The sequence below is a fragment of the Gasterosteus aculeatus genome, chromosome 10 (assembly GCF_964276395.1).
Source record: "Gasterosteus aculeatus chromosome 10, fGasAcu3.hap1.1, whole genome shotgun sequence".
Lineage (NCBI taxonomy): Eukaryota > Metazoa > Chordata > Actinopteri > Perciformes > Gasterosteidae > Gasterosteus > Gasterosteus aculeatus.
In genome coordinates this window covers 5,321,261-5,347,467 of record NC_135697.1, presented here as the reverse complement: position 1 = coordinate 5,347,467, position 26,207 = coordinate 5,321,261, and the positions used below count along the sequence as shown (strand labels likewise).

The following is a 26,207-nucleotide window of genomic DNA, read 5'->3' as shown; positions in this document are numbered from 1 at the left end:
ACATCTTGATACTAAACTAGCAAAGCCGTCCCTCCCGCTGCACTCACTCGGTTTCATGTCGGCTTGCTGGCCGCAGAGCCTCTGGGCAAACTCCTGGCTGTACCAGACCAGCAGCTCCTGATTGGGCTCCACCGGTCCAATGGTGTAGAAGTAGATGTCCCGGCCGTTCTGGCACGCCACCAGGTTCTGTTCGGCCAGAGACCGGGCCGGGTTGACGTAACGCATCCAGTTGCTCCTGTGGACGTCATAGCCGTCAATAAAGTTTTGGAGCTGCTCATTGCTGTAAATCTGCAGGAGAAGAAGTGGAGAGATGACAAGGATTACAACGTATTCATACCTGAAGCAACTGGCTGAAATGTATTCAATATTGGACGTCCACTGATTATATTACTAAAGACATTTCAGCATGTGATGCTCAAATTCTTGAAAATGAAATCCGCTGACAACAATTTGAATAGCTTATTATGAAGAAAATATTCAGAATGATCACCTCTGCCATGTACAGTTAATTATCCTTCAGCTTTCAGTCACTGTGTATTGTCTGCTGCACCCAACAGCTCTGCTCTTTGCGTCCCGAGTGTGTTTGTGTCGGTGAGCACTGTTTAAGTACACACGCCTAGTGGGCGTGGTTGTCCACTCACCGCAATTGCCGTCTCTCTCATTTCCCCCTCTTCCTTCCTTATCTCTCTCTTTTTTTCTTCTTCTTTAGATTAGTGCAGTACACGCTTGGTGGTAAACTTGGTAACCGTGGTTACGATCTTCGACAAGCGAGTTGTAACTGATGGCCGCCTGCCAGCCCGCCTGTCAGGCGTCCAAACACAGCGGCATGCGGGCGTGCCCTCAGCCGCACGTCAGCCCCCCCGTCCCTCTACCTGTGTCACGAGTTCGTAACACAATCCCTCCCGGAGGACGTCACACTTTCACTATTGCACCGCCGCGACACCCCTTGCACAAGCTTACAGGAAATACGGCCGGAAGGAAAACACGTAGGATGGGAACAAAAACTCTGACTCAGCAGAATTCCTCAGTGACATAAGCTTTCTGGAAGATAGAATGAAAGCAAGAGAAAGAGAGAGAGAGAGAAAGGGAGAAAAGAAACCAGGGGCCTGAAGACTTATTGGTATGAGGAAAGATAAGGATAGTCTGAGTGTTTGTGCCTGCATGACAAGCAATAGTCCTTTGTGTGTGTGACGGTAAACTTTGATGACTGTGAGAGGGAAACCATTACCGGCAACATTGACTTCCTCTTAAAACTTTGACCAAAATCCCTTAGAGTACTGGAGTGTGTTGACGTATGGATTTGACTCGGTGTGAAACTTGTTATTACGGACGTCTATTTCTGTCTAACCTTGTCCGAGTCGCTCCTCGCCTGATCCCAGGTCCATTTAGTCGCTCTAGATTTGACTAATATCGCTCAAGTTTTAACACATAAACGGGATCCCCCGTAAAGGTTGAGATCCAATAAGAGCAACGGGGAAATTCACATGAATTGGTATACGGTATATTGCGTGCGTGTTTCGCTTACCCGCCAAAAGTATTTCCTGTTGGCCTGTTTGGGAACGTTGTCTTTGGTGTAGATGACCCCTTGCAGAGGGCCGAACCGAGTCCCCTGAGGAATGTACTCTTTGCTGAAGACGCCCATCACCTGCAACACAGATCAAATCCATCATTACATTTATCCATTTTCCATCGTTCATCTCTCATGGAAAATGTTACACATTAACTCAGAACAGATGTTGAAAGAGCTTTCAAAAGTAGATGTTTCTTCAAACATTCATAGCATAGTGCAATACTTGTGTGTGTCCATTGTGAATGTCCAGCAGGTCGTCGGCCTCAGTTGCAATTGTGGTTGCTTTGTCACGTTTGCCCAGACAGCTCTCCAGCCAGGTTAAAAAAACACTTTCAACACTAACTAGCTAATCAAATGAAGAGAATTACACTTTCTCTGACCTACTCTACTGATCTGTGACCTGCTGTCGTTATAAACTCCATAGACAGAGTCACCTGTTGTTGTTTGTCACCCACCTGTTGTCTGTCTTGTAACCATGGTCATAGAAAAAAAGCAACCAGGGCAATAAATACAGAAAATAGTGACACTGCTTGGTCGTTGGATCAAAGCCTAAAAGTCCAATTGTAACCTCTTTGAAATGAGTCACACCTTTTGTCTATAGTCTAATAACCAGTACATTGAGTAAGTTGCGGTAAGAGCAAGACCTATCCTGCAGGTTATTGAGTAATTTCTGAAAGTTTGAGGTTGGTTGGAGCAGAAAACTGAGAAATCTAAAGGAAGGAACAACAGGATATGTCCGTCTCTTTGTTCTGCAGAACGGTTTCATGATTCACACTTTCTTAGAAAGTGGACAGGCTTGGGGTCAACGCCTCTCAAAACGAACCCAAACACACACACACACACACAAGCCATCCGGCAGAAGCATCTGCGGCGTACGCTCAGTCTCTGTGTCTTGAGGAGCTTTGTCTTCAATTCTTACCCTCCTATACCCCCCCCCCCCTCCTCCTCCTCCTCGCATCAATAAATACACACTCTTTCTTTGGAAGGAAGAGCGTGTATTTATTGAGGCATTCTAATTCCAACGGACCCTGAAAAGCTTTTCAATGGCGTCTGGTATAAAGGTCAAACCTGAGCAAACCAAAATGACAAACACCTCCGCACCCTGAGATGGTTTTATAGCCCCGCCAAGGGAAAGAGGCGGCTTTGCAAATGAAGTACAAGAAGTTCATTAGAAGAACAACCGCTCACTGAGTGCAGGAGGAGTGTGTGTGTGTGTGTGTGTGTGTGTGTGTGTGTGTGTGTGTGTGTTTGGGGATCGAGCGGCCAAGGAGGCGAGGGAGGCTGGTCCCCGGATGTGATGAACCATTGTGACAGGGACATTGTGCTCTGCTGCCGTTGCGTGACTAACGAGTCGCTTTGACCGCCGCTGCAGCTTAACCGCTCAGTTCGGCCAGGTTGGGAAGATGGGAGAGGGAGGAGGTTTTTGGGCGGGGTGGGGGTGTGCAGCGGGGAGGGTGGGTGGGGGTTGAAGAAGGAAGGATGAGCGTTCTTAAATGGAAGCGCTCTATCACACTTCTAAACGCCCCCCCCCCCCCTTTTCTCTGGCCTTCCCCCAATCCCCTTGTCTTTTCTTAACCCCCTCAAAATAGCTTGTGCGCCTGCCAGGATGGCTGCCTGTTCCCAATGAAAGTTAATCATCTGGTTTTAACCTAAATCCCCCCCACCCTCTCCGGCTCACACCCCCCTATCCGTCCCCTATGCTGCTCTCTCTCTCCCAGCTCACTGGCTAACAACCCCATCTGCCACGTGCCCCCTCCGACCTTCTCTGCATGTCCTGGCACGCTTTGGAATGGAGAAAAAAAAAAACACACGGGAAAAAAAGGAGTTTCGGAAAAAGTGTGTGAAAGTTCTGAGTTACGGAATAAGAGGATGTAGGGGATCTTCCAGGTGGCCACATAGGTGCTAAACTATGACGACATGGGTTTTAAAGACAAACACATTTGATCCGAAACCGGTGTATCGGACCCGCGTTAAAAATCCCTTCCTAATAAAGGTGTGAACTGCGCGTGCAGCTGTCCCACAAACCCGCACAAAGTAGCGGCTGTGTTTTACGATCGTTGCAGCCAAACGATTTTCCAACTTTAGCTTTAGGGAGTGGAGGAGAAGGATTCACACACAACCATATTTAGTGAGGCAAACCACTCAATGCAAAAGGGCAAGTTTAAGCAAAGCAGATTACCGGCCAGCAGTCTGTGCTTGTGCTTGATTTTGTGTTGCTGATGCACACACCTACACCTAGTTGCCTGATGTAGCAATGATGCATGTGAGCACAAGCCAAATGGCAAAAGGGAAGTTTGAATCCATCAAGTGTTTGTAAGATGGGTTTCACAGTCAGCAAGGACCGGGAGTTCTGAAATGAGCCCTTAAAGTGATTCTTATCACCTTGGTTTGCATGCTTTTCTCATCCTCCAGCAGTAACTTCTGCTTAGTCAAGGCCGAGAGAAGTAGAGAAGGGGAACGACAGCAGAAAGTGTTGCCTGGGAAAGGACAGAAAGAGGAAGACGAAAGCTAGTCCAACCGCAAGCAACAGTGTGGACTCCAAAACCAGTGAGTGACATCTCTCTTTCTCTCTCTTCCTTTTTAAAAAAGAACATTTGCTCTTCGGTACAGATTGCCTTTTAAAAGCTGGCCTGAAAGCACGACTGCGGTACTTGGCGGTGACGTGTCCGTGCTGATGCGGGAGCCTGCTGCACTGCAACAGTCGGCAAACTGAAAAGGCTCGGAGGTGTTGCGTTTGCACAACCTGAATCGCCCGGGTAGGACGATGTGAATGAGACAGGCTTGCGTGCTGGAAGTCGAGCTGACCCTTGACATCTGGCGCGTGCATGTGCGTGTCTTGAGCAAGAGAGGCCTGTATGCGTCAATATACGCGTGAGAGTGCAGAAGAGGCTGCACAATGTTTCGGCAAAAAGGCCCCTGAGCTCAAGCTGCCGGTGGCCACAACCCCACATGCACGCTTATGCGGTTCCCTCTACTGTATACGCCAAGAGCCCATTAGTCAGCTCAACTTTTGTTTCGAGGAGCCAAATGCAGATGGCCCAACAGCATGAAAGGCGACTGAGATTTCAAATTTCAAAGTGTAACCACAAAAACTATAAACTGACTGGAAAAACTGCCCGTTCAAGCTCAAAGGAGAGTGAAGGTAGGGTTTCTCAGGATAGAACATGAGCGCTGTCTGTATTCTACAGCATCAATTTGTCACTTGGGGCCCAGCAAATCGTGTAAACCGTTTTAGATCAGATGTGATGTAAAGGCCATTCTGTGTCTCCTGTCTGAGTGGCTCTTACCTCGTTGTCTGTGCTGTATTCAAAGGTGAGGTTGCGTGGGATGGACGTCATGGCTTTGGGCAGGCTGAAACTGGGGTCCGACACCTGGTCTGGCACAATGTAGGTGCAGTTGAGGACAAAGTCCACCTCCCTCCACCCGCTCATGTCTCCTAGTGGGCTTTCCAGCTTCATCTTGACAATATAGAATATTCAGTAGCTGATGGACGCAGGCTTCCTGGAGCTTTGGTTCAGTTTGGCCCGGTTTGGTCTTGATTGCTTTGGTGTGAAGTACTTTGGTTTGGTCGGGGTTGGTCCCTTGTCTTAGGTACGCTGGTTAAAGATCAGGATCTGGAAAAAGAAGAGAGAGAAAGAGATTTTAGTGCCACAGAAATCAGCTGTTCTCTATGTGAGCTTGAGGAAGGGTACATGTTTAGATAGAAAGAATATTTGCAGTGGAGACAAAATCTGAGTAGCTTGACCTGAAGTTGAATAGATTGTTGTAATTAATTGTTAGAAATCCATGTTAAAGACTTTTGTCCTTTTGCGCTCACCCCGTATCATTTAACCATTTTGTCATCCCTCTCAGCAAGAAAAGAGGAAAAGGAGACATGACTTACTTCCACACATTCCTGCAGCTGTAGGATCCTCATGTCTTTGGCTATGTCATCCCTTAATTGTTTTTATCGGCTCCCTCCTCTTTCTCTGGTGTATTCTTCAGCGATGGGTTATATCCTTTGGGTATCCACTCTTGCTGTGGGCACTCTGTCACCATCACCAGAAGCTCATGAGCCTGCATTGCGCCAACCTTTTTCAGCTCAACGCTCTGGCCAATCACAAGCCGCTGTGGTCATGTGATTGTGCCATCTGACACACAACTGTTGGCTTTGGACAACAACATCAGTGACGTTGTACACTTGGACAGCAAGTGGCTGTTGTGGTGAATGCTTACACATTAATACACACACACACACACACACGTCCATGTGCACACAAAGAGGACATGTTAATGAATGAATAAAGGAAGAGCAGATGGCTGGCCTGTTGCCACTGAAAAACACACTGATAGACTTTTGCTTGGTTTGGCACTTAATGAGCAATCGGCTGCCACTGTATCTCCTTGACCTACATCGCACTGTAGAACATCTTTAACTAAGAGTCTTAAGACCCTTACAACACACATATGACCAAATAGATCCACAACTTATAAAAAACACACAGAGGCGCAATTCTTTATTCTGTATTTTTAGTCTGGGGTAAAGTAGGGAGGTGAAGAAATAATAATAATGGATTCTCTTTGCTATGCGCTGATACTGGCTCTGGACTGATGGGTGTTTTCGCTCAATCACAGGTACAGATGTAGGCCAGGTCATCCCTGCACGCAGGCCTCACACGTGTCTGGCGAGCATTCCCTTTATTTTCAGACACGCACAGTCTAATTATACAGAGCCGTGGGTCACCGTGCACAAAGATAGCCGGGACAGGAGAAAGCTGTTGAAAGAACATGTGGAGGCGTGCCATTAAGAAAGAGTGTGACTCCTCCATGTGCGGCGACGCTGCCCGTTTGAGAGTGTGCATGTGAAAGGCCACAAACAGTAATGAATCACATTTGAAAGAAATCATTTTTTCCTGACATGTGTAACTGTAATTGTGTTTTTCACTTGAGATGTCTTACATTTCATAAGAGAAACCCATGTAGTTGGCTTCTTAACAGTGACTAAGACACACATACAACTGTGCCGACAAATAAGATATAGATTGTGTTACTGCTCTTTAAATGCTTACATAACCGCTATGCTAGACGTCAACATAACGGATTCCAGGCTGGACTCAATTCTCTCGTTGCATTTAGGTTTAAGTTTAAACAATAACAAATAAAATGTTTGATTTCATGACTTACGTAAACGTTAAACGGTAAATGTGGACAACATAATATTATGAAAGTGCAAGAAATGGAAAATGTTTTCTTCTCACATGGATATGGCGGTATATTTATTTAAAACACTAACTATTTTCGTGTCGATCACAAATACCCGCCCCCTCTCCCCCCTTTCCTTCCTAACTTGGCCAGTGAAATAGTAAATTGGCTGCCATATGGCGAGACCGCTATTCCAAGAGTGGAGCTTTACTGACCAGTGTGGCGTGGGGGTTAATTTTGGGAGAAGGAGTGTGTGTGTGGGGGGAGGTAGAGGGAGGGTAAGTGGGGATTTGGGTTCTTTCACTGCGCCTGGCTCGGCTAATTTCTCTAATTTGCAGACAGTCTGGGCTCAGGCTCAGGGCTCAGAGACTAAAGACCCGGCACTCCACGATAGCCGCGCATCTCACACTGGACACACATCACATCCGGGACATTAGATGTTTTCAGACACACGCTTTTTTTTTTCTCCCAGCGGGGGAAACCTGTTGTGCAGTGCAGAGGGAGCGAGGTAGCGGCACCGGGAGACCAGAAAGGATAACCAGAGGAAAAACCTGATGTCAGCTGCATTCAGGCTGTCTGGGACAGAGAAAGTTAGACGAAAGAACCAAAGAATTGAAAATACTTAGTTAATATTACCCGGGTGTTTTCTAATAGTCTGGTCTAAATTTACACCTGTAGTACAGAGAAAGCTGCCACCTGTTGATTATACAATCAAGCCAATTTAAATGCTGGTTAAAGGAAAATAATAATGTAGGTTTAAGTTTTTTAAATTGCTGTGGGGAAGGAGACCCTTTAAACACATTCTCTGACTACTGCTTGTATAATACAAATGAAATTCTTATATTTGGACCACTAACGTGATGTAGTGAACCATATGAACACAGGGCTTATTCTTTAAGGGATAATTCTCTATAATAATAATTTATTGTCTTTTAATTGCGCCATTTCATGATAAAATCAAATATCCAGATTTTCTGATACACAATTATGTTTTTAAAATATATGACAACCATAACTAAAATGTGTGTGTTTTCAGATTGTTTTACAAAATTCTTTATTAAAGAGGAGGATATTTGGTAGTTAATTATTTGTCATACATTTAATTCACACAATACTTTACGAATTCATGTGGTTATTTGTTATTAGCTAATCATTTATTTACCAAGAATATGCCATCCCTTTATACATTATTACCAAGATGTGAAATCAAGATGTGTTGATCTTATTCTTTGAAGAGTGTGGCAATATTTGCGCTATACACAAACAAACACGATATACCGCGTGAAAAGATGTATTCACCGCCCATAGAACAAGAACTAATGGTCCACGTGGGACATTGTAGTTTCCCTATGCTTCAAGAAAACAAATGGGGCTATTATTATTTACCTTGTAATCTTGTTGTTTACACATCAATAAGCACTGATTCCACCGGCCTACACCACCCTGAATCCGCTCTCCACTATGCACCCAAACCAACGGCCAATGTGCTGATGTAGCTTTGTACAAGTGCCCTTAGATGCCCTACTGCTTTAATCTTTCAAGATAGCATCTATATCCAATTAAAGGAAACAAAAGCAGTGAGTTTGTTGTTTTAATGGGTTACAACAACACAACCTAACCAACTGCTCGTGGTAGCAGTAGACCAGTACACTTTGATGCTGTACCAGTTGCAGGAGTTTGCTGCTTTTCTCTTAGTGCCTCATACAACCCCACTTAAGAACTGCATGAGCCAATCCCTTCTCACAGATATCAACTCTTTGCTGAATTGCCTACTGTAATCTATAATGTCAGGCCACTGCCAATGAAAGTGGAAACAGACCAGCAAGCAAGAAGCGTGAGCGCTCAAGTTGTTTGCTTGTTTTTGCTTCTCGGCCTTGAGTCAGCGCAGGAAATAAGTCCCTATATATATATATATATATATTTTATGTTGTAATGACAATGTCTCACTCTGTGTGGCCCCAATCCTTCTGGTTTTACTGGCGCTCCCCTCCCTTGGTGTTTTCCCGGTGCCGTCATGGTAAACAGTAAACAGCTGAGCAGCAGAGGATTATTTGCATGATGATGTTTGTTTCTGTAAATGTTGTCCCTACAAACAACCCCATTGACTTCACGAGGAAGCGGATGACCCCGGAAACATCACTTTTCAGGGGGTTGTTGTTTACCGAGTCGGGCCGGCTTAGTTTTACATGAGATCCCTTTAACCGGAGGGATTATCCCCACTGGCTCAACCTTAAATATGTAAGATTACAGTATTGCATTTCAATACCAACAAGCATGGGCAATTGTTTTCCTGGAAGCATCTTTGTTTTTAAACGGATTGAGGTTATTGGTGATTGGGGGGTCACATTTTTTCAGTTGGTGTGGGAGTTTTTCAGTCATCTTTAAACTCTATTGTGCAACCAAAAGACGCATCTATTATTTGTAGTGTCAAAAGCAAGATAAAATGCATCTTGTTATACTGTAGGGTGGTTTGTTTCAAATTCAAACACATCATACAGTGCGACTTTTGTGAGCATCCATCAAATAATTCTGCACGTGTCCAAAGCGCTTTTTCCTTTTGTTGCTACAAGAAGATTTTCCATAAGAAGCGTTAAAGACAATGAAATGACAAACAGGCAGTGCCTTCTAAGCTTATGGAAGCAATCATTCATACATATGAAAACAATACTATGTGGTATCTATAGGTCAAAAAGGATAACCATACATAATCCAGGTATGATTTAAAACATAATCTTGATTTATAATCTTCAGTGGAGGGCGGTGGGCAACTCTGGTCTTCTAAGATGTGCGAATGATTGTTTCACAGGAGGTAAAAAACAAACAAACAACAGACTTAAATCTTTTCTCCTGATCTCCTTATCCCTCTAAAGACGTGTGTCATGAGCTGGACATTGTTTTTGTCATATTCCACCACATCACCTTACTCTATTCTTTTTCTAATCATTGTTGGATGTTGTGGAACTACACCTGTTCAAATACAATCACATTTAGAGAAGTTTCTATTTCAAAGAGGTTTAACATGAGTATGTGAAAAATGGATGCATGTGAAAGCTGCATTGGAGTACTTGAAAAAACTGAAACCAGTTTAAGGCCTTAGGACTATAAGAGCTCTTACCTTTGTTGTGACTATTATTAGCTGACAACCATTGCATCAGTCTGTCGCAGACACACGGCTTGGCAAATTGAGACCCCGGTAGTTTTTTTATTCAGAGCATTTAATTGTTGTGTCTGTGTCTTTATACCTTTTTTAAACACCATTTGATCCGCACAAAGCTGAAACAAAAGCTGATATTCAAAAGAGAGACAAAAATACCAAATAAAAGTAAGTCACAAATAGAAATATAACACCAGGAATTCATCATGGTAAAACAGGTTTGAACGTAAAATGAGAGCAATACGAAATTAGAAATGCTACGTGTAGAAATACTGAATACCAGCTAAAGACTTTATAAAACAGATTGAATGTATGGGATTTTGAATTATGTTGAAAAATATTATTTAGCCTGTTGCCTGCCTTTTTCATGACTATTTAACATGAAGTGAGAGCTCACACTTTCTCACCATTATTTGTTTGCGAAATACCAAAGTTTCTCAGAGGCTGACTCTGAAAACCCAAAATAACATCTCATTTTCACACCTCAGCTGGATTGCACGCCATCACAGAGGAGGAAGGAAGACGATGGCCAGATGCTTCAGAACAAGCAACATCCTTATCTGCGATCATCTTCAGCCTGTGCCGTGCATGTAGCAACTTTACACCGTTGGAGGGAAGAAGGGACTTTTAAGCACAATCTAATATCATAGCAGAATATATCTGGAATCTTTGAAAAATAAAACGTTCTGGCATCCGCATCCCTCATAAAATTGCTTCTAAACTGAAATGTATATATTGTCTCTTTTCCTTCCACTCTGGTTTGCAGGCTGTAGAAAAACAACGCACCACTGCGAACACATCCTTGTATTTTTTTCATGAACTCGATGAGTATGAGCAATGAGCAATGAGTGAAACACACAAAAATAGTTCATCTTCCTGTAGTTACTGGCAACTATTGAACAGTCTTACTAACAGGCTTCTTCTTTTTCTGCAGATACAACGAGCCTTTCAGCCCTTCCTTTCAGTATGTGAATGGTATTTGTCGATTTAAAACAACATCAAAATAACCTCAGACAAAGAACGCTTGTGAGAAACACCCGTAAGTTGATGCTGTGATTCTCTCAGTTTAGACCTGTGAATGATCACACACAGCAGAAGAGGAAGCATATGCATGGTGCATGCTGGACCAGTGGGGGATATTTGCACAATTCTCACAACAGTTTACTAACAAAAGTATTTCACCAGCTTACGTTAGCTCTACCTGACACAGACAATTTTTATAATGACATTAAAATGAGTGTTCCTTAGATTATTTAAGATTGGAATGTTTGGTCGTCAAAAATGTGTACTTAGTCCAGGAGACACTCGCTGTTGGACATCCCTGTGCATCTACATTTATCTACTGCAATACGTTCTTTGAGTCATCACATTTGACGGCGTAAAAGATTAATTTGCTCCGATGCCCATGTTTAAAACCTTCTTCTGTCTTCTGTGGTTCTGCTGTGATCTTCTGCTGCTGTGGTTGTTATTTTTACATGATCTTTTACCGAACGTAAGCGCTGCATGGCGTTATCTGCAGAATGTGTCATTCTGCATTTCTGCGAGCTTGATGTGAGCTCATGTGAATGGGAGAACTAAAACTTTTATTTTTTGTTCAAAGAAAGAAGTACAATGCCAAATCAATTCCTGGGTTATTAATATTCTAATATTAGATACTTAGTTTTTTGGTATTGTAGTAAAACATAGAAGTAGCTGCAAATGTAGCACAGGTTCCCCAAAACCTTTGGTACAGTATTAGAGTATTAGATCGTGTTCCCCAATCTGCATGATACTTGTTGATTGGGGGAAATAAAACGTGTATCATTTTGAAAGTCTATTTCCTCCAGTTGAATGATGCCTTTGCTGACAGATTTGGGTTTATTAGCCAGTACATTGTGCTTTTGAGCTTACATAATCTTTCCATGACACTTAATTACCAGGGTGTTCATCTGAATCCCCCTCTCTCTCTCAACTAATGACTGTAAGAGCCTGAAACCCTAATTATTGGGAACTCAAACCTGCAGTACAATTACCATCTAGCCGGCCCAAATGAGCTCCGACTGCAGCGGGTATCTGGAGACTTAAAGATGTTGTGTTGGGGAGAACAGGGATAAAAAAGGGGTGATATAAGCGTGTCGCAAAGTCTGCACGCTTGTGATCAACAGGTGGGCTAACGCCCCCCCCGCCCCCCCCCCCAACCCCCCACCTCCTCAATCTCACAGAACACCAGCCAAAGAAGAGGACTTTAGCCAAGATCTGTCTGGCAGACAGAGAAGGGGATTTCAGGAGCAAATCCAGCGGATCAATACAAAATGTCTGCTAATTAGACCCTCCAGAGAAGGAGGTGGGGGCCGGGATGAGAGTGAGACAGAGGAGAGAAAAGAAAAAACATCAGATCAGCTATAGTGCCGATTTCAGAAGTCTAGACGGATGAGGAAAATCCCCAGACAGGCGTGCAGCGAGTCAGGTGAGGCTCACTGGGTGACGACTCACCTCGGCTGCCGGGAATCAGACCGGCCCTCCCCCTCTTCATCACTCTCTTCCTCAGTCCCAGGCTACAACGATCAGTTTCTCTGACCCCAATCCTTCCTCCTCCTCCTCCTCCTCCTCCCACCTTTTCCCCGCCCTCCTCCTTCCTTCTTCTGGACATCACCACTTTGACCTAAATCCCCTTATTTAATCTTCATCTTCTTCTTCTCGTCTTTTGGATAACAATCAACCCCCTAATTGTCTTAATCTCACTGGTCTTTTATTGTCCCTGGGGCGTCAAGCGCACCGCGGAACAAAAACATTAACCACAGATCAATACTTGGCATCAGGCCGCAACTTCCACCACCGCCCTTATTGATTTTTTTTCTTCACTAATTTAAGTTTAGTCCGCACTGCTTATGTATTTAATTAAAATACAAAGGGGGTAGGGGATGTGCATTTTGATAGAGAAAATAATCTTTATTGTTCTTCAAAAATAAATTGCATGCATCTCACTATCATAATCTACAGAGACGACCTGATGTCATTAAGTGTTATATGAGAGCAGAATATAATAAAGAGAAAAATGTATGTAATCGGGAAGAAAATATCCACAGTTTGTCCATTTGTGTATTAAGTCCAACTTGAAAGTAGCAGCACAAGCAAACACCTTTGACAAATCTCCCCCAAGCCCCTTTATTATGCTCTCTAAATAAAACACATCTGAACATTGTCAATTTCTAAAATGAGAAGCTTATGGAATAGCACTCTCGGTTGTATTAAAATAAAGCGCTGGGCCCTGAGCCAAAGATATTAGCCTCAGAGCAGCGGGAAGCCTTGGATCAAACTGAGGTTAGGCGGTGATTTGTGTATGATTTTGAAATGACAACCGGGGTTATAATCAAAATATTCAGAATAATAACGGATTATCTCATTCAGTGGCTTGGCACTTGGAACCATCTGTTCAAGGGGGGTGATCACTGGTGTGTGTGTGTGTGTGTGTGTGTGTGTTAGGGCGCGTGTGTGTGTGTGTGTGTGTATATAACTGATATATAAATAACTAGATGTATAACTTGTGTGTCATTTTGGGTCTTTTGCAGTATTTAACAATTTTGTCTACAAAAAATACAACATTTCCTCTCACTCCTTGGCACATTGTTTTTCATTATTTACTTGTGTTTTTAGATTTAGTCCCTAACTATCACACCTCCATTCACACACTTTTGTCATCACCATCCTGGTTTTCTGTCGTACGCATCAACGGCTCAGCCCCCTTCCTCCCCTCCCCCCTTCCTCCCCTCTCTCTCAGTGGGTGAGTCTGGAGCTGCAGAACAGCCCGATGACACTGTCTGACTCGGCTCTGCTGTAATCTGACATGGCTAATCTAATCTCTCTGCCTTTGCAGATTGGCAAACTACCTGGGTCCTTCCAGCCAATTATGGCCCATCTGTACAGCACGCCACGCAGGTCAAGGCCAGCCGCCGCACAGGCCCGGCAGGCCGATCCGGGCCGTGCAAGGCTCCGGCTGCCTCTGGGCCCGTATATCTGCTTCCATAACAGCCCATCTGCACGTGGATTGGCCCGGTCCACTTTCATCCACGGTGGCCCGGAATATTAGGGATCCTCCGCGGACTTCACTGATAATTAAAGCACATGTTGCCATATAGTTGTAAGGCAATTACCAAAGCAGTGATCGGAGGATGTGCGGACAGATTTGGCACCAAATGTTTCTTTATCAATATTAAGATAACATGAAATTACACAACATGAACTTTTATCATTTTCATTGTTCGATGTGGCACAGAGTAAAGGTTCTTCAATCAACCTCAGCGGGTCAGAAATAAGTAAACAGGTTGAAAATCACGTTACAAAATGTGATCACAAGTTATCACAGCATGCATTAGATTTGGCTGTTAGTTTCCTTCATATTCCTCAGCGTTTTAAGTCTATAAACTACTGAATAAGCATTATCTTATTCATGAAGAATAATGATGCTTCTTTGCTTTTTTAAAGATGTAAATGAATTCGAAATAATGTGATCTAACATTTTTTTTCCTTTTATAAATAATTCTCTGTGCATAAACTGTAGAAATACACCTTCTCTGATATGGTGTTTCAACATCAATGAGCCCGAGAGGTAAATACACCGACACAAGGTCAGGGGCCTTCTAAAAGCTTATTTTCTCATCAAGCCAGTCTCACTTAATCACCTTAGCTAAATTAGTTTGAAATTAGCCCTCTTTCTAACTCCCTGTCCTCCATCTTTCCCCTCCTTTCCATCCCGGACATTTTTACAGCTTTATGGATTAGACGGATTACTTGTCTGAAACTCTGTTTTTGTTCTTTCTCTGTGTTACAGGTCCTTCCATCGCGAGGGAAGTTAAGCCAAACAGTCTCGACTTGTAGTTCCAGCTTCAAACCTGTTCATCACACAACAAATAGTCTCAGTCAGTCGTAAACAGATTATGAGACATTGCGCAGACAGTTTGAAAATAGTATTTTTTTTAGTTGTTTTGTGGGTCTTTGTGGTCCTTTTGCTGTTTGCATTTCTTCATACCTGCCAAATGTCTCTTGGTGGTTTTGTCTTATTCTACTTTGAGGTATTTTTGTGTGTCACCGAGTTGTTTTATATTTCTTTGTGGTTATTTAAGTCTATTTCTGGCTGGGACGTGTCTCTTTGAGTTTGCAGAGGGCCAGGGGGAGCCGTGGGGGGCACGTGCCCGGACACTGGAGTACTCGCTCAGTAATCCCTCCGCGGGTTACAGGCTCGGACAGATACGGGTCCATGTTCGTATTGTGAGACAAAACTGCCACTATTCTACTGGTGAATACAGAACTTGTGTAGTTCGGGAATTATTTTCAGTGGTTTGACATTCGGGTGGGGCGACGTGACACAGATACCTGCACAACCACAACGTGGAAATGCCATCAAGTGTTTCTTTGGCCTGGCACTGAAAATTGTGGATGTTCCTCAACACAGGGGATTATAGTGTTATTTTGTTTCCCTTCCAGTTAATCCAGGTAACACAAGGGCCCGTATTGTGTTGCAAGATGACAACACTAGAAATAGTCTGAAGAATTTTAATATTCTTCAGAAAAGCTATACCTTTCCTAAAGAAAAGAAAGTAAGATGATTATTTTTGAATCCCTCTTTTATGTTCATTCCAGTTGGAAATCATAGTTGGTAGGAAACATCTTTCACCATGAAAACATACGCCGGGTTCACATTATCAAAGGAATAATGACAGTGCCTTCTTGTGACAGCTCGGGAACTGTCATCATAATTGTTTATTCAGTTATCTGAAAATAATCAACTCTTTTGGTAATAAATCTTTGAAGGACGATGTCAACTAAGAGCACCGAACATCTGGAAGTTGCTTTGACAAATGTGAAGATACACTGCTTCTCTTTGTTTTACATCAATGCAAATGAAATATCTTAAGATTCGTGACAGTGAGACAAAGCAAGGCTTAGAAAACGGCAGTTTTGGAAAAGTATGATGGCCATTTGTCACTTTTTTTTACAAACCGTGAATGAAACCACAATAGAACATTGGTTATTGCCGCCTCAAGCCGACCAGGCGGTGAGAGAGACTGATGATTGGGTTACAGTAAGTAGATTATCTCATTTTACTGGCAAACTGATGATGTCTCATCACCACAAGCTTTTCTTCTTTTTTTTTGGTAAATAAAGTACAAGTTCCCCTTGCTCGTGTTCTGTCACCAGGGCTCGCTTGTAAACCTGATAAAAGCACATCCCCTTTTCTTTGTTCACTTCAGGACTCACTGCAGTCAGCCTGCTGTGCACCGAGGCCTCCTGGGCCCTTTCCACAGTTCACTGTCTCACTACATTGTTTTAAGCCGCTATGCATTTTTTACATAAAAGAATTTGGCTTTTGCCTCCACAAGGAAAACTCATTATTTCCCGTATAATTGTTATTTCCTTTGGCCGGGGATGCGCGAATGATACTCTAAATAACAAATGCGCGCGTGCACGCGTACTACGGCTGGCCTCGGGTGACGCGTCGTTTCCGGTTGAGGGGGCGCGCGCACGAGCCGCGAGCAAGAAACCGCGCGTGTGCGAAAAATAAATATTGTTTCACTTTCACTAACAAGCCTCCGTCGTCTCGACGGTGCCGCCGCGTCCAAAACGATTCAAAAACAGCGGAGGGGGAAAAAAGCGCGGCGTCATGGCGATGAAGTACCCGGATGCACGGAGAGACGAGACCACGGTCAGTGTCCTGAGTCCTGCTGCTCGCCTTGTCCCTCGGTGTCCCTCTGTGTCCCGGGGAGTCCGTCCAATGATGACGAGGAAGAAACGCGAGACCGGGGCGAGGGAGGCGCCGGGCTCAGGGTTAGAAAGCTATAAGAAGGAATTGTTAACTTTTTACAGTCGTCTGTCACTTTGACCCCTCGTGACAAACGGGCCAAAGTCGGAAAGTCACAACATGTGTCCACAATGGTGAGACTGAAGGAGTCTTCGGCTCCGTTGTGGTGTGTCGCAGTTTCAAGTAGCTTCACTTTTGGTTTCCTAATGCCCGCTGTTCCCTGCTAATGTGCTTTAGCCACCAGCTACCATCCATGCGGCCACAGCATTTACGCTTTCTCTACTAATCAGTTTAGAGAATGAATTAGTGGTCCAATATGTGTTTCAGTATGAATTCAGAGTATGTCTGCGTTTCAATTCCCCACCAAAAACAAATAAGAAAACCGAAAAACAATCATTGAAATTCTTGCTTCGGTCAAAAGTTTCAATTCTGATTAAGTCAATAATGGTTCATTCACTTCTCGTCTTATTTCTAGGTGGACGACTACCATGGAAGGAAGATCTGCGATCCCTACAGGTGGCTGGAGGACCCTGATGACGCAGAAACGATAGTACGTGTCCGTCTCTGGCAGGTGGCTGAAGCCGTGTCTTCATGCTCTGCTCATCGCTCTCCTTTTGTGCCTCAGGCCTTTGTTGAGGAGCAGAACAAAGTGACCATGCCGTACCTGGAGCGGTGTGCTGTTCGCCCTCAGTTCCATCAGCGGCTCACTGAGCTCTATGACTACCCCAAATACAGCTGCCCCTACAAAAGAGGGAAGAGGTACTCATTTAGATTGAAAGAATAGTCCCTGCACGGACTGATAAGCACTTATGAGAGGGACTAACTTGAATTGCAGGTCTGACTAAAATAAATAAAAGAGACGATGCTTAGTTGTGTTATTCCCTGTTTTTTACCTGCAGGTACTTTTACTTCCACAACAAAGGTCTCCAGAACCAAGACGTGCTCTACGTGCAGGACTCTCTGGATGGAGCAGCCACTGTATTCTTTGACCCCAATAAACTGTCTGAAGACGGCACGGTGGCGCTGAAGAGTGAGTCAAACAGTGGGTGAGCCAGTTGAGACGTCGGTGCTGAATCACTCCCCATCTTCTCCGTTCCCCTCTTTACCCAGTGGGCCGTCTCTCGGAGGAGTGTGAATACTTTGCGTACGGTCTGAGCAGCAGCGGTTCTGACTGGGTGACGGTGAGTTTCATGAAGGCGGACGATCTCACTCCGCTGCCCGATGTGCTGGAGAGGGTGAAGTTCAGCTGCTTGGCCTGGACTCACGATGCCAAGGGCATCTTTTACAACTGCTACCCGCGGCAGGAAGGCAAAAGTGACGGTGAGCAGGATTCCCCCGCGCTCACAGCGAACCGCATGCTCCATCCACGCAGCAGCAACGCCTTTCCTGCACGCCGAGTACAAATGCATTCAAACCCCGCTTTGCTATGTTGTCACTGAAGGCACAGAGACCACCTGCAACGTCAATCAGAAGCTCTTCTACCACGTCATCGGCACCAAGCAGTCAGAAGACATCCTGGTTGCCGAGTTCCCCGAACATCCCAAGTGGCACAGCTCAGTAACCGTGAGTCCACCTTGAATCACTCGTAGTAATCAGCCGTTCACGTGATGCTGTAAGGCACACAGATTGTTTCCTTAAGTAAACATGCTATAACCACAGAAATGCATTCAAATCGGATTAAAATAACGTAAAATGAGCAGGCGACATACGAGTGCAGCTTAAAAACGTTTGAGATGTCCACCAGTGGGTCGCTTAGACTTCTCAATCAACGGAACATAAATAGGGTCGAGCACACAAGTCACTGAGTTCTTTGGTAATTTACAAGGTTCCTGTGTTATTTGGGAGGCGTGACTTAGATGAGCCAGACACAATCTTACACAGACACTACTGGTATCTAATTCTAGAAATATTATAATACTAATGGCATTAAACGTATCTGCAACTGTGCAGAAATACTGCGTTTGAACACAAAATGAAAGTATTGTCATTGAAAACCACACACGCACCTCAGTCCGTATGTTCTAAGTTAATTTGATACATTAAACGGAAGTAAGACTTTCTCGTAGCAAATTACAAAAAACTCACGTTTAGAAATTCTGCTCTAACTAAAGTACACTTTACTGCGTGTTCCCTGTCCACCAATAGTAGCTGTGCTCAAGTAAAAGGTTTGTCATCAGCAAAGACTTTCCAGCCTCTTTGTCTTACTTTGCTTCCTTCCCGCTTCCCTTTTCTAGATATCCGATGACGGCCGATACGCTGTGCTGTCCATCACTGAGGGCTGTGAACCCGTCAACCAGCTGTGGTACTGTGACCTTCAGCAGCTCCCTGGTGGCGTCGCAGGTCTGTGCACTGGGGAAGAACTCAGAATGCACGTATTTTAAGTGGGATCCCCGGTGCAGAGTTGATGCTTAGTTCCGCTTTGGCACGATCGCAAACTTCTGTCTGCACAGATGACAATATAGTGCTACAGATTTCTTCTTTCCTTTAGAGAAAGCAAAAGTCCTACCTCTGCTCGCAAAAATAAAATGTGTTATAAAAATATGTATTTTGACTTAACGTAAAACTAGCTGTCATCTGGGTTGTCAAAGCTGAACAACAAAAACTATATTATAGTTTATAATCAAATCATCAAAATAGTTAATTATTCTTTCCGTCCATTAATTCATTCATTGATAAATCAATTGTTACATCTCTAGAATTCCAAATGTCTTAATTTTAATGTTTAGTAACAACGTAGTAGTTTTGGGTGTATATACATGTGTCACTTTATATCTCGTAAAGTTTTATCCCCACATACTGATTAGCATTAAGAAGTGTTACCAAATCCAACATTAGATTGGATTTTCAGAAAAGCACCGAAGCTTTTCAAGAGTGCTGATCTAATAGACACTTCCTCCTCTGCTCCAAGCCACAAAATTCGCATGCCCAGATGCGGCTACTCCACCCTGATGTGGAGATTTCAAAATTCACTTTGCAAACTTTCTAAAAAAAAACATCCTTCACATGCAAAGCAATGTGGACACTTTTCAGTGTTTGCATCGTGAGAAAGGGTGTTGTTGGTGTGATAGACTGGTGTGATTTGGGCTTCGCTAAGGGTTTCTTTTGCTGTAACTTATAATGGTCAATGTTAGAGATGAGAGGACCATGATCCACCTTTTATAATGAATTATTGTTTTTTTTGCTGTAATTTGATTCATCTTCTGCTCCAGGTCTCCTGCCATGGGTCAAACTCGTAGACAACTTTGATGCCCAGTACTCGTACGTCACCAATGAGGGAACAGTGTTCACATTCCGCTCCAACTTGGACGCTCCTCGGTACGCTCTGATCAACGTCGACATCCAGAAACCAGACAGCTGGACGACCCTCATTCCGCAGCACGACAAGGATGTCCTGGGTGAGACTGAGAGGAGACTTCTACAGGTTATAGCAGAAGACCTGCGCGTTTAAGTCCCAGCAGTTCTGTCACTATAACAGATCTCGGTTGCCATGACAGCTGCGGGCTGGTGTTAGAACTTCCGAAAAGTCCACCAAGCTTTAGAAATGCGTAAATGGCTTCTACGCAGTAAGTCGTAGTTCCACAATTCCGCTTTTAAAATATTGCAAAACACCTTTTCAGAGAATATATGTACTAATGCGTACTTCGATGAAAGTCCAACCACAGCAACTGGGAAGTTCTGTGCATGTGGTCATAGATGTTTGTCAAAGGGCTGTCTACTCAAAAAGTGAAACTCAGCTTATATGCACTTTGTCTGCATTGTTTGGTTGTTGTGACTCATGAGTGACGGTAATTGACAGTGAAAAATGTGCCGAACGCATGCACACGCCAAGAGAAACATGCTAAGGAAGCACCCCAAGTCCTGTTTTGTAGCTCACCACAAGTAGTCACCACCATCACATAACAAAGGAAACTTCTGTAATAATGTCAATAATTAATAAGCTTAAGTGTGTGTACAACCATGTTATAAAGTGCTATCAAGCATTAAATTGTTTGAATATTTAAATACTCGCTAAGCATTTAAATATTCAAACAGGCAGCAGTCAAGTGATATCAGCGATTTGGTTTCAATAGTGCAAATTATGATCTTTTCGAATTTCACTTTTTGAACAAGTTTACAATTAATAATAATTTTATGATGTTAATAGTAATTTACAGTCAATATTAATTGATTTGTTTTTTATAAACTAGCAGCTTGTTGCCATGGCATTAAATGATCACAGTCAGTTAACAGTTGCAGCCAGAGGACATTGTCTCCTTTGACATAACGCCGTCTTGGCCGTAGTTGCTATAATAGCCTCGTAATATCTGTAATGTCTGTTCAGAAATGTGCCAATATCAATTCCTCTCACCTTTTTAACTCTCAAATTGACCCTGTGAGCAATGGTGGTGGTCAAATATAATGTTGCTGCTATGAAGTCACGGATTCTACAGTTCTGTGTTTTATAAAGAGGGTCAAGAGAAGACGGCTTGCAGCACTGGCTGCTCTGCAGCCGTATGTGTGTATTATATCTTATTACTGCCTCCTGCTGGCCGTTGATGAGATTTCTTCCTGTTACAGTCCAAGGTCCATAGCGAAGTCTATGTCCTACCTGTGCAGTAGCATCTCAATTAACATAACAAAATCAACACGGTCATATTAAATGCACGGACAGGCATGAGATGGCTTCTTGTTTTTAGGATGTGTGAGAATAACAGAGAGGAAGCTGACATTGGTTGCAACATAGAAAGGGAAACCGACACCAGTCGCACCCTTGGATACAGGCTTTTTAATGACACGAGGCGGATTTGTTGTGATATCGTGTATACTTTCTATCACTTCCTTTTCTTATCCCTCTGCAGGCTTTGTCTCCTGTGTGAACCAGCACCACCTGGTGGTCAACTACGTCCACGACGTGAAGGACGTCCTCCAGCTGTGTGAGCTGTCCACAGGCCGGCTGGTCAGGGACCTGCCGCTGGATGTCGGCACGGTGGCCGGAGTGAGCTGCAAGAAGGCACATTCTGAACTGTTCTACAAGTTCACCTCCTTCACGACACCTGGTGACTCTTCTTAAGTTCATAAAGAGCCTTTTAGTTGCCTTACGTTTCATGAGAGAAATGAGAATAAAAGTAGTCAGAAAGCTTCCCACATGATACAGCACTGCTGAAACAATCCTCAACGCATATAGTTAATTAGGGGCTGAATAATGATTAATTCGCTAACTGCCATTTAGATTTTTCAACAAAAAGTTAAAAAAAAAATTATATTCAGTCTAATAACATGACATTAAATCCTCACATTTAAGAAGCTGGAAGCGGAGAATCTTTTGCATGTCTGCTTGACAGATTTGCCTGAATAACAGTTGTTTGGTTTTCTTTTGAACAATTTATTGTTTTGCCCCTAAATATTTATTTATCTGAATCTTATGAGATGCATGTTTTGTGCTGACTAGCTGCCGTAATGGTAACTTCCTCTAGTTCCAATACTTAAAATATTACATAAATTGCTAGGAACTCTTGGTATGTCATAGGGCTGTTTAAAATTGATCAAAAATGACGTTTGAATATTCGCTTTAAAAAAAAAGATATATTCGAGTATCTGGTTGCGCATTAGACACGTCAAGGACAGGACAAATTAATACAATGAGGCATAACTACTTGTATAGGTAATTTATTTAAGTTTAAACATATTACCTGCACAAAAAAGGCCATGACCGCCGACCTCTCCCGCGCTCTCTGCGCATAGCGGTTTAAATGAACGACAACAATTAACAAATGCTGAATTTAACAATTTAATGTCTCAATTCTTGTCCCACATACAGCCGGCTTCATTCAGTGATTGAAACTGAACATTGAACGCTTCGAGCGAGCTGTGCTGTAAACACGGAACTTTTCTTTGGCATGAAACAGCAAATAATCAAAGCAGTGCGTGAAGCTGTTGTAGCCGATCTGGTATATTTTATTCATGCGATAGTCAGTCAGGCGCGCGCCCTCCTAAGCAGACAGTTGCGCCGCTGTTTGTTTTTTTATGTCATTTCCCTATATCGCCATGGTAGAGGTAGACACGCAGTAACCGGTCTCCCCTGTGGCTTTGGTTCCCTGGTACCCAGGTGTCATTTACCACTGTGATTTGAGGGAGTCCGACCCGCAGCCCAGCGTGTTCAGGGAGGTGGAGTTGAAAGGCATCAAGCAAGAAGAATACGAGATCAACCAGGTCGCCTGCCGTTAAGTTTTTTCCTTCCTCGTACCTCCCCGTTAGCCTTTGTTTGTACCGTCATCTTACAGGTTGTTCTTGTCATTTCATCGCACTCTGCTGCATATTTGGAAGACGATTCAGGTTTCCCAGAATCGTACGTGGCTGAGAACGCAGCTCATGTTAGACAACATTTTGGTGAATTGTGTGTGACCTCATCTATTTTTTTCACGTGCATTTGTAGGTATTTTATCCAAGTAAAGATGGAACCAAGATCCCCATGTTCTTAGTTCACGCCAAGGGCCTCAAGAAGGATGCCTCTCACCCGGTGTTCCTTTATGGCTATGGGGGCTTTGAGGCTTCCATACAACCATACTACAAGTAAGCAGACTGCGAACCTTCTCCTCTCTTGCCACCACATGAACACTACTCCCTTCCAGAATGACTCAAATGGGGGTTTTGGTGGACTACCAGCGTCTGCACAACGATCCTCTGCTCTTAACACGAACCTCTCTGCTGTCTCGTCCAGTCTGTGAAAGCTTTCATGTTTGTTTTCAACATAACTTCTGCTGCTCGAACATTGATTGTGTCTGTCTGTGGCCAGTGTTGCATACCTGCTGTATGTGAGACACCTGGGAGGCATCCTGGCCGTGGCAAACATCAGAGGGGGTGGAGAGTACGGGCTCACCTGGCACAAAGGTACACACATCCAAGCAATGTACTCCCACATTACTGTGCACACTTTTTAACAACTAAATGCTTCCCCATTGTGATTGTGTGCCCTGTTCGGACAAAGTGTTTTGCAGAATTTTTCCCATTTTTTTTATGTTGCTAGGCAATTACCATATGAATGCTAACATTAGCTTAACACAAACCATGAACTGTACGCTACAGTTAATAGTACAATACATATTAAAGAGCACAAATGTACTACGGCTATCCAGCAAAGGTCCTCAGTGAGAAAAAAACACTCATGACATCAGGTGTTCTTTTCTACTTTACATTTATAGGGACATTGAAGGCTCCTGCGCCTGAATTGCATTATAATATATAAACTATTTAATACTAGCATTCACTTTATTTTTATATATAACTAACTTCACTTCATTCATTGTTTTCTAACTAAAAATATTGCACAGAAATTACGTCAATTTTAATGCCAACAACCCATTTTTAGATCATATTCTTATGTTCACAAGTGTCTTGTCAATTTAGTGGGCGTCATTCTGTCGCACAGGGCCTGTAAAGATGTGCCTCAATATATTTTCCTACTTTTACCTTTTTCTAGAGTAATTCTGCGTTCACACAACTTCTGCTGATTATTTTGTGTGTTTTGCAGCCGGCACGTTGGGGAACAAGCAGAACTGCTTTGACGACTTCCAGTGTGCAGCAGAGTACCTGGTGCAGGAGAAATACACCACAGCCGGCCGCATCGCGATCAATGGCGCCTCCAACGGCGGCCTGCTAGTGGGTGAGTACAGGATCGGCTCTGTGCCCGACTTATTCAGTGTGAAAGCCGTAGATGGAGGAAAATAAATGTAATGGGTTATTATGCAACCCAATGCTTTGCGTTTTAAAAAGTCTTCACTGTACAGAATAGGATTTTAGAGGGCAAACATCGGCCGTCACAATGAAACAAAATAATCATTGTTCAACTATAGCAAGTTTTCCTTTAAGGAACTATGGGGACAGCAGTGAGTAAAATAGCTCCAACTTTTCTCGGGTTCTTTTGCCCCTTTTCCTCACACATGTCTGCTGAACGGAGCTTTATTTCAGCCTCCTCCCCACATTTACTGTACATATCCTAAATTAAGTAAGATGGTCCATTGCAAGTCCCAGCTGCATTGATCACAATGTGTGCGTTATGTAACCACTTTGGCATGATTAATAATTTAATATTCATTTAACTGTAGTTTGCTGCTTAGCTTCAATTAATATATCAACTAAACAGCACATTAAGCAGAGCTTAGTCTCATCATCTAACCCGAGGCTGGCTGCCATATGGCGCCACACAAACCCAACTAATGGCTTCCTCCACAGTGTGCAAGTGGCATTTAGGGCTTTGTCCTACATGTGACGTAAAGGGGATATCATTTGTAACACAAATTTTAAATGTGCACACACAGCGGCATGCGTGAACCAGCGTCCAGACCTGTTCGGCTGTGCTGTGGCAGAAGTGGGGGTAATGGATATGCTCAAGTTCCACAAATTCACCATCGGCCACGCGTGGACCACAGACTACGGCTGTTCTGACGACCCGGAGCAGTTTGAGTGGCTCATCAAGTATGAAAACAGACGCAACAAATCACTGGAATACGCTCGATGCGGCATGAGAACACGCTGTAGTTATTGCGCCACTGATTGGACCGAGTGGGTTTATGGTATTAGATCCAAAGCTGGATTGCACATTAAAAAGTAGTTTCAATAATGCTACAGAAAAAAACATTTTCACTAGAATTAAGGATTTACGACTGTCCCAACGATAATGACTTCATACTACAGTTGTACAACTTGGGCTCAGCTGACATGAGTCATTTTGACACATGCTGCTCAGATTGCAGCACAATTTAAGGAATTTCCATTTGTCCACCTACTGGACACAGTTGATTGTATGTTGTCATGGGATTTCTTTTATTTGAATATCAAGACTACACAACTCTGTGCATATTAGTGTAAACCGTTTGTTTAGTCTTTGTCAGCTTCAATGCTCTTAAGGGCCGAGCCAGGATATTTGTTTTTTAACCCATGGAAATTACAAACCTGTATAATATACACCAAGCCTTTTGGTCAATACATTTAAGATACAAAACAGAGGGGCAGGCAGTGAAAAACAGAACTCGTGATGCTGCAGAAAGGTTGAAGGTCACGACGCTCCTGCACATGTATTGAAAGTCTATTACACAACCAAAGCTCATGTTCTCTCCCCTGGGATTCCCTGCAGGTATTCCCCTCTGCATAATGTGCCGCAGCCACCTTACTCCGGCCCCCCCTACCCAGCCGTCCTGCTTCTGACTGCAGATCACGATGACCGCGTGGTGCCTCTCCACACCCTCAAGTACTGTGCGGCGCTGCAGCACGGAGTAGGCAGCAGCTCCGTGCAGCGGCAGCCTCTGCTGGTCAGGGTGGACACCCGCAGTGGGCACGGTGCAGGGAAACCCACCAGCAAGGCCATCTTGGAGGACACGCACATCTTCTCCTTCATCGCTGAGACACTGGGGCTGAGCTGGATCGATTGAAGAGAGAGAACGGTGTCACGGGTGTTTTTGGGAAAACACACTGTCCTGTTGGAGAAAGAAACATGATCTGGTAAAGAATCTTAGATACTGTCTGATGTGCTACAATAAAGAAGTTTTCATTAA

General features: G+C 43.7%; 2 protein-coding genes across 7 annotated transcripts in view; one reads left to right on the top strand and one right to left on the bottom strand.

The window, feature by feature from the left end:
- Positions 1-5,702, bottom strand: part of prdm1b (PR domain containing 1b, with ZNF domain) — a 10,384-nt gene extending 4,682 nt beyond the window's left edge. The window contains exons 1-4 of one of the 3 annotated variants that reach the window (XM_040188345.2): positions 5,454-5,702; positions 4,858-5,184; positions 1,526-1,645; positions 48-288 (exon numbers count right to left, since the gene is read on the bottom strand). In XM_040188345.2, the coding sequence (XP_040044279.1) occupies positions 48-288; positions 1,526-1,645; positions 4,858-5,028 (532 nt within the window). In that variant the 5' untranslated portion in view covers positions 5,029-5,184; positions 5,454-5,702. Of the gene's footprint in view, positions 1-47; positions 289-490; positions 612-641; positions 844-1,525; positions 1,646-4,857; positions 5,185-5,453 lie in introns of those variants that run through there. The other 2 variants (XM_078081191.1, XM_040188346.2) reach the window with 2 other exon arrangements.
- On the top strand, positions 4,003-26,207 carry LOC120826235 (prolyl endopeptidase). Of its 4 annotated transcripts, none has more exons than XM_078081193.1 (15): positions 4,003-4,117; positions 17,156-17,230; positions 17,306-17,439; positions 17,580-17,710; positions 17,791-18,000; positions 18,122-18,243; positions 18,915-19,020; positions 19,890-20,075; positions 21,519-21,716; positions 22,766-22,869; positions 23,093-23,229; positions 23,453-23,547; positions 24,188-24,319; positions 24,975-25,131; positions 25,790-26,207. In XM_078081193.1, the coding sequence occupies exons 3-15, from the start codon at positions 17,336-17,338 to the stop codon at positions 26,082-26,084; spliced, it is 1,977 nt and encodes a 658-aa protein (XP_077937319.1). In that variant the 5' UTR covers positions 4,003-4,117; positions 17,156-17,230; positions 17,306-17,335; the 3' UTR covers positions 26,085-26,207. The 4 variants fall into 4 exon arrangements, with proteins under 4 accessions (XP_077937319.1, XP_077937318.1, XP_040044281.2 ...); XM_078081192.1 differs by lacking the exon at positions 4,003-4,117 and adding an exon at positions 14,794-16,706; XM_040188347.2 differs by lacking the exon at positions 4,003-4,117 and adding an exon at positions 16,310-16,584.

Excerpts from the sequence above, each read along its gene's own strand:
- LOC120826235 (XM_040188347.2), top strand. The coding sequence starts at position 16,543 with ATGGCGATGAAGTACCCGGATGCACGGAGAGACGAGACCACG. Across the intron at positions 17,231-17,305 it reads CTGATGACGCAGAAACGATA|GCCTTTGTTGAGGAGCAGAA; the intron begins GTACGTGTCCGT and ends TTTGTGCCTCAG. Across the intron at positions 18,244-18,914 it reads AGTGGCACAGCTCAGTAACC|ATATCCGATGACGGCCGATA; the intron begins GTGAGTCCACCT and ends TCCCTTTTCTAG.